Below are 10,839 nucleotides of genomic sequence, written 5' to 3'. Positions count from 1 at the left end.
ATATCCTCTATGTGTTAAAAAAAGGCCTCGCCACAAAAACATATTTATCAGGATATCACTCGAGTTAATTGCAGGGCACTACCACATTTCGGCACATCGTAACGAATCAGTACCATTAGTCATTTTTTTGCCATGCAGTACCAGCTCAGAGCCTAAGTGTTGCAAAATGGTCTAAGCCACGTATAAACGCGTACTGACGGTGTATCTGACCGCTGGGACCCGTGTGTCAGGGGCTGACGTGGCATGCTCTTTTACAAAAAGGACCCTTACTTTTTATTTAATCACGCATATATCCTCTGTGTGTTATAAAAAAGGCCTCGCCACAAAAACATACTATTTATCAGAATATAAACACAGCCCGCGCGCCTGCCGCCAGGGTTCGAACGCGCGACGTGCCGTTCGAGGGGGAAACTCGCTGCCGGTGCGCTACTGCTCTTTTTGCGGTAAGAAGCACGCATAAATATATGTGTCATTCGGTTTTTTCTACAAAGCAGAAAATCGCGCGCCCGTCCGCCGGAAATCTCCATCCCGCGCTCGTTTGCTTGCGCATCCTGTGCGTCAACGTACGCGTGTACGTCTTTAAACTCCGTGCTGTTCTAGTTTTTATACGATACTAAAAGAAATATTATATGACATTAAAAAAAGTTTGTCGTGCCGTATAATTGAAAATATGTTCATTGCATAATATATTAAAAAGTTCATCGTATATATATCGAACATTTAATAATATACAATGTCTGAAGAATAAACCTGCTGGTCTCTGCCTTGTTTTTGGTTGATGTTCAATTTTTTAAAATTAAAGTGTTTGTGCATTTGAAGAAAAAATGTTCAGAACATTTTTTGGGAAATGTTGTACGCGTATTTAAAAATTGTAAATGTATTTTATAAAATGTTCGTCATGCATTATAAAATTTATTACGATTACACAATAATTTTTAGTACATGTTATAATTTTTTTAAATAACTGTGCATTAAAAAAATACAACAAATATATGCAGTAACTGTGAGTTGGGCATATAATTTGTTTAATTGTGTATTTTAAAAATATATTGATGATGCATAATAATTGTGCATGCGTGTGATCCTGAGTGAAGACACATAAAATTTTCTTACATTTGTGTTTTAATCCACATAAATTTTAGAAAAAAAGTTCATGCTTGGCACTAAATAATACTAACCCACATAAAAACTTGCCGTGGGTGGGTCTGGTGCTTTTCACTAAATAGTACTAACATATAATTCCAAAAAAGCACGTACGGGTCTGGTGCTTTTCACTAAATAGGATGCGCAAGCAAGCGCTGAAAACGACTAGGCGCGGGATCGATTTCCGTCGGACGGGCGCGCGATTTTCTACTTCGTAAAAAAAAAAACGAATGGCCCAACATATAAAAAGGCGTATGCGTTATTCTTGACGCAAAAGGTGTAGCAGCGCAGCGGCAGCGAGCTACCCAGTAGATCCGCACGTCTCCGGTTCGAATCCCCGCGGCCACCCACGCGTGCGTTTATTTTCGAAAAAAGAATTTTTGTGGCAACACCTTTTTTTAACAAACAGAGGATATATGCGTGATTAAATAAAAAGTAAGGATTGTTTTTGTAAAAAAACACGACACGTCAGCCCTGACACATGGGTCCCAGCGGTCAGATACACTGTCAATACGCGCTTATACGGCTGTCAGTCCGTTTTGTAACACTTAGGCTTAGAGTTGGTACTGCATGGCAAAAAAAATGACTAATGGTACTGATTCGTTACGACGTGCCGAAGTGTGGTAGTGTCTTGCAATTAACTCATCTTACTTTTTATATGCGTGATTAAATAAAAAGTAAGGGTTGTTTTTGTAAAAAAACACGACACGTCAGCCCTGACACATGGGTCCCAGCGGTCAGATACACCGTCAATACGCGCTTATACGGCTGTCAGTCCGTTTTGCAACACTTAGGTTTAGAGTTGGTACTGCATGGCAAAAAAAATGACTAATGGTACTGATTCGTTACGACGTGCCGAAGTGTGGTAGTGTCTTGCAATTAACTCATCTCACTCCCATCTTCATAAAAAATAACACCATATCAATGTCATAACAACCTCTAAGCAAGAGAATACTCCGCTTTAAGAAAAATGTGTCGGTACAAAAAAAAGTGTAAAGATTACACTGAAACAAGTTGGAACCTCAGGGCGCCATCCCAAGACTGTCAATTACCAATTAAGCATCAGCACAAGCGGAATCTGCTTTGGCATAAACTTGAACAGTGAAACTCAATTACAACTCAAAATTTGTAATGCAATACCATACAGTAACAGTTCGTTTGCACCAATGATCTAATTATAAATTCCAATTCACTTCTATTAGCCAGGCAATCCAGAACTATTTACCATGTCTTCAAGTAGACAAGGCGCACATTTAAACAAACAAGCAAATATCATAAAAGCACTATATTTGAAGGCTGGAAATAGTTTATCGGTAGCAGGGAAAGGTAGTGCAACAAGGGGCGCCACAGATCACATCTGCCTATAGTTGGAGTTATAGGTGGGTACCTCGTGGATGGGTAGGGCACCGGGAATGACGTCTTGGGGAGGTAGCAGAGGACTAAGAACATGCTGCCGTCGGAGAGGAGCAGGTCTAGCGAGAGCTTGGGCCGCATCTCCTCTCCCTCATGTTCTTCTTTCCTCCTTCCTCCGGACATCCTCCATGTCAGGGTCTTTAGTGGACTGGTCGCGGATGGATAGTTCTGTGACCGGTGTCCTTGGAAACCCAATTGGAAGCGGGTCGTTGGCATCATCACCACCACGACTGAGGTGGGGTGGGGAGCGAGGTGGAACTGAGGATCGGGTGGGTCGAAGCTCGATTGAGAAGGGATTAGGGAGAGAGAAGAACCGACGATAGAGGGGTCATGGTGACAAGGCTCAATGTCCGTCGCCGCCTCCACCGCCGCAACTTGCGTAACTCGCGTAACTCTCCTCCTAGAACTACGTCGCCGCCTCCACCGTCGTGGATGATACCACCACAAACCCCCTCGCCTCCATCGCACTGGCCGTGGTCATACCACCCCGTCCAAGGGAGGTGACGATCCCAATCATGGCTGCCATGCGGGCATGGCCAAGGAGGCGGCCATGGCGAAAAGTTCATGGGTGGGGCGCCATATAACAGATGGGGTAGAGGGAGGTGCAATCAAGGAAGAAGGGGCCATCCGATGGAGAGGGAGGTGTCGGGTGGTCGTCGGAGACGGGGCGTCCGAGGCGCTGGGTGCGGATGGTTCTTGTTTTGGGGGAGGGAGGATACAGATCGGCAGGTCGGGGAGGAGGTGGAGAACGTGCGTTGTTTCATTTTTTTAGCTGTCGAACGTGGGCTTTTTCAGGCGATTTTTTTGTGCGTGGATTTTCCAATTGTGCGGAACTGTACGACATGGGGAGGAAGAGTTGATTGAACCGGGTTACTTGCCTCTGGTTTTCGGAGGGATTGAAAAAAAATCAATGGGAGGATGTGGGTGAGAGGATGTATCGATAGCCAGAGGAGGGGGTGGAAGGAGGTCGAACCATCACGATGTCCGATTCCCCTTTAATAGTAGAGATGTATTGCCATGAAAAATGAAGTACCTTTGTGAGTTTAAACTTTAATCCGGTGTGTGTTTTGTTTTGGTGCCAATAGAGAGACATGGCCAGACACTCGTCGGTCATTCGGTGGTAAGCGATGCTTTGGCCAAATGTGAATGAAATCGCAGTGGTTTTCATGTAAAAAAGCTTATTTCTGGCATGCTGATAAGCTGTTGTCTCCTATACTCGGCAAATAGCGTTACGGACGCAAGTAACACTGGACACGCATCAACGTGCAGCATCACGGTATAACTGCCGCTTCATGGACTGTGGAAGGTGTCTACACGAGCTAAATGGCATCAGAATCAGCCCATGTCAAACTGAAAAAATACTAAGAATGGTCATGCAACCCGTTATTTTGGTAAGCTTCCACCGTCGGAACCTAGAACTGGAACTGCATCTCCTTGGTGTAGCCAAGGTCATCCAGGTTTGCAGCCATGGCTTTGTTCATCGGAGGAGGCCCGCATCTCAATACCTGAAACAAGGCAAAGAGCGTCGCATCAGTGTCTTGTTCGTCGGATGAAATACATTTTGAAGGTTTCACAAAGAAATGCTGGTTTCAACGTTCACTGAAGTCTCGAGATTACCTGAATGTCGGCGGCAGGCGCTGGGCAGTGAGCTTGGATCATTTCCTTTGACACAAACCCAACACCACCATCCCAGACTTCAGGTGGCTGCACACGGAAAACAATGGCTATAGAGTAAGGTGCGTACGAGGAACGTTCCTCAGCGTGATATATTGTGCTATATGAGGATTCAGTGAGGATTGCAGTAATCATATAGTGCATGAAAGTTATCATTCGAGGATTCAGTGAGGATTGCAGTAATCATATAGTGCATGAAAGTTATCATTCGAGGATTCAGTGAGGATTGCAATACTCATATCAGTCAAGACTAGATACACATAAAGGGTCAGCCATGCAGTTTATAGCAGGTCACAGGATAAAGTATACAAAGTTCAGGACAGAATATACACCTGATTCAGGACATAGTAGATCTTGAAGCGATCAGGATAGTTTTTAGCCATATTGTCCAGTTCTTCCTGCATGGATCGAAGAAAGAAGTGAACATCAGGACTCAAAGCATAATACCATACTGGTAACATAGCAAACTCCATTCACCATGAAGGAATCGTACTGTAAGCCTAACGAGCTTCCCAAAAGCAATCACTAAGTATTAGGCCAACCTGTCATTTTCTTGTACAGGTCTAACCAGTAAAGGAATGGTATAACAGAACAAAATAAACAAAATAAAATATACTATTGGCTAGTGTTTATCACTTACTCCCTCTGACCCATATTACTTGTCGCAGCTTTAGTACAGCTTTGTAGTAAATATGGATCGGAGGGAGTAGTAAATATTTATCACTAATAAGAAACAGGGTTGTTGGCACATTGTGGAAGAAAAATCCTTATGGGAAAAGCGTGTATGAAATACAATTCACAATGGTTGATCTTATGATATGTTTCTGCTCTATGTATTGACAATAGAACAAATTTGGAATGATAATCAGATAAAGTGCCAGTGAAGAACTGCAGCAAATTTGACAAGAAAAGCATACCAGCAGAAGAATGTCGTCATATGTGACATTAGCGTAGATCAAGTGAATTTTTGTATTGTCGTTTGGGTTCTCAAGAATTGCCCTTGTGACCTAGGATAAGATAGCAAGATGCATTGCTCAGCACCAGCAGAATGTTTCAAGTATTAACTGCAATGGAAGAACTTTGGATCATTTATTACTTGGAACATTGGTGTAATGCCTGATCCTCCAGCTATCATTCCAAATGCTCTCACTTGCCCAGGCTGGTACTTGAAACGGCCCTGCATTAGAGACAAACGCATTTAACCTCTGATTTGAAATATCAACATGCATGGAATTGTGAATTTACACATTTCTGTTAGCAAAATTATGATCCATATGGTGTTGTTTATGTTTCAAGGAATTTAAAGATGCAACAAAGATAATATCCAGAAGAAAAGACCACGAAAATGGCCAAATCCAGGAGATTCGGTATGCAACGATCAAGAGCTACTTACAATAAAAAGATAGACATACCTTTGGTCCCTTCACAGACATGTAGTCACCAACTTTCATCTCACGAAAATGATGGGACATTCTTCCTTGGGGATACATCTGTATAATGAGAAAGAAAAATTGTAAAAAAAAAAGGGGTGAATTCTGAATTCACAACACTATACACAGATAGAGGAATAGATTGATATCGCAAATAGAGATAATGAGACAAAATAATACTAAAGCAAAATAAATGGGACATGTTTACAGCAAGTTACCTTTATAACAAGCTCAAAGTATCCAATATCAGAATCCAGTGTTGTCGGAGTATAAGGCTTGATTACTTCCTCACCAGTAGCATCCTGCCCTCTGCGGCAGTTGACATAACACAGAAAACAACAGATTAAGAATATTTGACTGACTCCATGAACCAAAAAGAATGAACATTCAACTCAACATCATAACTGTAGACCAGGGCATGAGCACTAAAAGTGTTCAAACCTGCAGCTTATATGTTGGCCAATTGGAAGGCCCAACACAGAAGTAGGTGTCGGGAGAGCAAATTTGAACTTGGCCACATTATGACTGATCTGTCTCTTCTGCACGAGTTTAAACTCTTTGAAATTCTCAGCATCCAAGCAGCCTACAGACCATAGCACATCCATTAATATTAATATTAGACACAAACTTCAAAAGCAGTAATCTTGCTTTAAATAGAGCAAATAATTTTGTTCAGAGGGTAGCAAGTGTGAAAATGAATCACATAAAACAGTTTAAAAATCCCCTAGAATCTGCAGGTGCAGAAAAGCATGCGAACTAAATATTCTAGTCATGCTGAAACTTTGGATGAAGAGTGAACGTGAAGTCACTGTCGATTCAAATATATCAATATTATCTGTAGCAAACAACCTAAGTAAATGGCATCCGCGTCCGCGGCATCTCTTTCAGGAGATCCACTCCCCTAGCCATCAGCAAAGCATCCTCGATCCACAGAAACCCACGCACCAGACCTCGAACACGCGCGCGAAAGTGTCTATCTATCTGTACGGACTCGAGCGCGCGTACCCTTGGGTTTCTTGCTGCGGAGGAGGAGGAATCCGGCGCCGGCGGCCACGGCGACGACGGCGACCGCGACGGCCACCGTGGTCTCCGTGCTCTGCCCCTGCAGGAACTCCATAATCGAGCGGCGGGTCGCTCCCCCTCGTGGATTCGCCGCGGGTGCGGGGAGATTCGCGTGGGGTCCGGGATTTATGAGACTGGAGTGGGGGAGGGAGGAGGAGAGTGGTGGTAGGTGGGGGGGTTGGAGGAGGGAGACGACGCGGTGGAGAAGACGGGGGTTTGGTTGGTCTGCCGTTTGGTTGGAAAGTTTGGTTTCTCTCGCATTGGAAACAGCGAATCTCAATGATCGGACGGTGGAGAATAATTAGGCATCTCCAATGCTTACTCTCAAATCGGTCGCGACCCAGGACCCGTTTTATCATCTAACACCGTACCTCATCGGTCTGTGGAGCGATGGGACGTTCGTTTTTCCGCAAACCAAATACAAAATAAAAAGAGATTTGGGGGTGTACAGACCGCTGCCACGCACGCATTCGACACCATAGTCCCACCCTAAACCCTCTTCCACCGAAAAACCATTATCGCGCGAAACGGTTGGCGCACATTCACGCCGCTCCAAAGTGGACGTAACTTCAAAAGTAAAGTTGTTGCTTTTTCAAAGTAAAAGTATTGATCTCACAGAGAATACAAGAAATCAGTCGATATGCATTTGAAATTCAAATTGGCCAGACCTAGGCGGACGTTTAGAAGATGTGATTGACAGTCGATTCCCGCATCCATGTCTGCAGACTGGTCTAACCAGTGCGCAGTCCATTGTAAGGATTAGCGTTGGAGCTGCCCTTAGACTTTTTGCTAAAAAAAGCTTTTGATCCACAATGACATCCGAGGGTAGCTGGTCTATGTACTAACTTGTCGGGAGTAGGTTTGGGGTTATGCATTGGCCATGCTCTTAAAATGTTACTTGAAGTCGTCGTTGTGGGTCTTCTTATGTCAGGGCTCCGGGTAAAAATCTTTGTCTGCTCGGACTTGGCAATGGCGACGCTTTGCGTCGTCACCCTCTTAGGGATGTTGTTGTGAAGCTCGGAGAGGTGTTAGCTTGTTCTAGGTTTATATTGTATCTTTGAATTTGCTTTGTATTGGGGCCTCCTCATCACATTGTGTATCACTTCGTCGTGTACTTTTTTGTGTTGCTTTATATATAAAGCGAGACGAAAGTCTTTTTTGAGAAATGGGTGTGTGTTAGATATATCCGGAAAAAAAATACCTGTTAGACAATGTTTTCTACAGTAGTTTTTTGGACAACAACACCTGGCAAGTGACATTTTTAAGTGTTTTTTAGCTAAACACATACTTTATTTATTGTTCAACAATCTTGTGACGAATACAATTTGAATCAGGAGGTTGAAGAAGCTAAAACATGGAGACCTACACCTACTGAAAAGGGTAAGCGCGTACTTAGCGAGGCGCTCGATATTGGAGTTTATAAATTCAAACCCGAAAGAACAAGACTGAAAATCTAATGACACTAGTAGAATGCCCGTGCGTTGCTACGGGCAGAAGACGAAAAATGCCACAAGCACGTTACAACAATCACTAAAGTTTCTCTTCCTGCATTGCACCTTTTCGCCACTATGATTCCCAAACATTTGTCACTACATAATTTTTCACTTATAACATATTGAAATATTCATTCTTGAAATATTCAGAAGAAAACATATTGACCAAAAAAACCACTTCAGCACAAGAACCTTGTGACAAATATAGAAAAAAGATTGAGATGGTTACTCTCGTAGAAGACACCTTCGAATATAATTTTAGGAAATAACTTTGTACAATATTGGCCTACACCGAAGGAAAAAAGCTCATACAACCAGTATCATGAAGGAAATGATTCCTAGTTATCTCAGTTCCAAATAGAAACTGGTATGAATTCACTGAGATTTAAATGTATGGGAATCGTTAAATTCATGTCTATCTCCATTTTCAGCGAGTTCAACAGCGGGCTCGCGGGTATCTACACAACAAAAATATAGAATATGAGCTTCGGTTCACTTTATGTGACAATTATAGAAAAGGAACAACGAGAAGATAAAACAAACAAACAAACAAACATGAGAAAGCATATGCAAGCAAATAAGCCTTTATTTTTTCTAATGAACATATGAAACATCACAGTAACTAAACACAATAACAAACTCATTCAAAGGTAACCATATTAGTGCCTATAGTGCATAGTTATTTGATCCAGATTACTGAGTAACGACTATTTTTTATCAGAAAAGTTGCACGTAATCAGAATAGCATGTTGTTCTTTCAAGAACGCAGACATGTATTCCATATTTGTTGTCACGGGCGACAAATACATAAAAATTGATGACTGATCAAAGAGTATTTGGTCAAAGGATAGTTAGTTCTACTTCACAAATTGCGACCATGATACATTACAAGTTTCATAGTTTTTTTTCTTCAAAGAATGTTCAGCTAAGTAGAAAATGAATAAAATATCAACATCTTAATCTCTACTATTAAAGCACAGTTGGTACGTTATATGGTACCCACGTCTCCACCCTTCGCGTGACCTCCCCACCTCATTGTTTTTCAACCGAACCCATTTCCCGATGCAAGGAAAAAGCCCTGGAAAACCGACCACCCATTTCCTTCTCCCTAGTATGCCCCCACACACGCACGATTGCTCCTATGGCGCCGCTTTTGACCATGCCTCCCATCTGATGTTGCCTCGTCTCGCTCCCTCTGCCATCCAGACCCACTCCCCTGCCGCCTCTCCGCTTCAAGGTGTGTGCTCTGAAACCGTCGCCTCCTTTCTTCAGCTCGTGGCATCTATTCTCCACCGGATCATCTCGATTTTTCATCCTTCACTGAGTCCGGCGATGACAACCAAAGAACCCAATCCCCATCCATTTTGTGAGGGCATGCAATTAAGGAAGGGGGTGTGTGGCCCATGAGGTTGCTGCCATCAGCCATCGAGGCTGCTGAAATCTAATGAAAAAGTGTATGCGGTACATTTCATTTCCATTCTCAGCTGGTAGAAATAATCAAATTTCAAGCATACAAATCCAAAATGAAAAAGTCTATTATGAGCACTAGAAAGATAGAAATGATCCATTTATTTCAATGCATACTACTACGCCTTGGTGCTTAAAGACAAAACTTAGTTGCAAACAGTGCATTACCTAGGAACACCATTTGGTGTACTGAGCATAACAATTCAAAATTATTCTATGGCTATGAAGTGCCTAAAACTGAGATTGCAACATGAAAGCAAGTAGTCAGCAAGTACTGATCAAATTGACAAATTATATGGTTCATTCGTCCATAGTGAACACAAAATTAAAAGAGCTGCCAGAACTCATTGTGGCATTCTATAGAAGCATCATTCTTCTGCAAGTATAGTATTGTCAAGAAAGCATGGTATAGCCAAGAGATCAAGGCGTTATACAAGCATTATTTCATAGCACAATCTAGGGGGGAAATCCTTCGCTCTGGAAGAACGGCAACCGAAGATGTACCGATGACATTGCTTTGCATTACTCAAAATCAAGAGTTACGATAGCAACCTGTTAATCTGACATACCTTTAGATAGAAGCTCAATGACAATTTCCTTCTGAACCCATATTGAGAAAAATAAGCCAGGTTTGGATTTAATATCTCTGCCAGCATTTATTTTCAACTGCGCAAGCAAAATAAAACTTGAATTTCACACCTCGGAAACTACTAAAAATAATGTAAGTGCATCCAGTGCCACCCCTAGTTGGTTTTGGAGTACTAACAACAAACCTGGTTAAGGGACTAATGTGTTTGTGAGAATTGCAGGATAACACAGGTGGTAGTCCCTCATTAATTCTGTTTACCTACGGAGATGACCCCTAAAAATGTGTGAAGACATTGAAGATAATGGTGGTATGTGAAGATATTCACATTGAAGACTATGACATGAGAAGACATCGCATGAAGTCTTTGGAGCGCGAAGACATAGTTGTTTCGTAGTTTCATTTTCTTCTTTGTTGAGTCATAGGAACCACCGTACTGTTAAGTAGGGTCCAAGTGAACATAGTCAGAATGACTAAAGTGATGCTCAACCAAATCCTAAGTCTTCGAGCGAAGATAATGAGAGCAAATCTTATCCAGAGTTGGATAAGTCAGATTTACTTGTAGCTCAAG

General features: G+C 42.3%; 1 protein-coding gene across 1 annotated transcript; it reads right to left on the bottom strand.

The window, feature by feature from the left end:
* Nucleotides 1-3,699: 3,699 nt before the first annotated feature.
* LOC123060440 (NADH--cytochrome b5 reductase 1) lies at nt 3,700-6,965 on the bottom strand. Its single transcript, XM_044483169.1, has 9 exons — nt 6,666-6,965; nt 6,102-6,243; nt 5,879-5,969; nt 5,643-5,720; nt 5,327-5,407; nt 5,148-5,237; nt 4,563-4,628; nt 4,174-4,260; nt 3,700-4,061 (listed from the first exon to the last, which is right to left on the bottom strand). Exons 1-9 carry the CDS (start codon nt 6,775-6,777, stop codon nt 3,969-3,971), a joined length of 840 nt encoding a protein of 279 aa, XP_044339104.1. The 5' UTR covers nt 6,778-6,965; the 3' UTR covers nt 3,700-3,968.
* Nucleotides 6,966-10,839: the final 3,874 nt, after the last annotated feature.

This window comes from Triticum aestivum, chromosome 1A (genome assembly GCF_018294505.1).
Source record: "Triticum aestivum cultivar Chinese Spring chromosome 1A, IWGSC CS RefSeq v2.1, whole genome shotgun sequence".
Lineage (NCBI taxonomy): Eukaryota > Viridiplantae > Streptophyta > Magnoliopsida > Poales > Poaceae > Triticum > Triticum aestivum.
Note: the sequence above shows the minus strand (reverse complement) of the source record. Positions and strands in the feature narration are given on the sequence as shown.

What these genes read in the sequence shown, in the direction of transcription:
- LOC123060440 (XM_044483169.1), bottom strand. Translation starts at nt 6,777, where the DNA reads ATGGAGTTCCTGCAGGGGCAGAGCACGGAGACCACGGTGGCCGTCGCG. An exon ending in GGCCAACATATAAGCTGCAG is followed by an intron (nt 5,970 to 6,101) that starts GTTTGAACACTT and finishes CAACTGCCGCAG; the next exon opens with AGGGCAGGATGCTACTGGTG. An exon ending in CGCCTGCCGCCGACATTCAG is followed by an intron (nt 4,062 to 4,173) that starts GTAATCTCGAGA and finishes GCCTTGTTTCAG; the next exon opens with GTATTGAGATGCGGGCCTCC.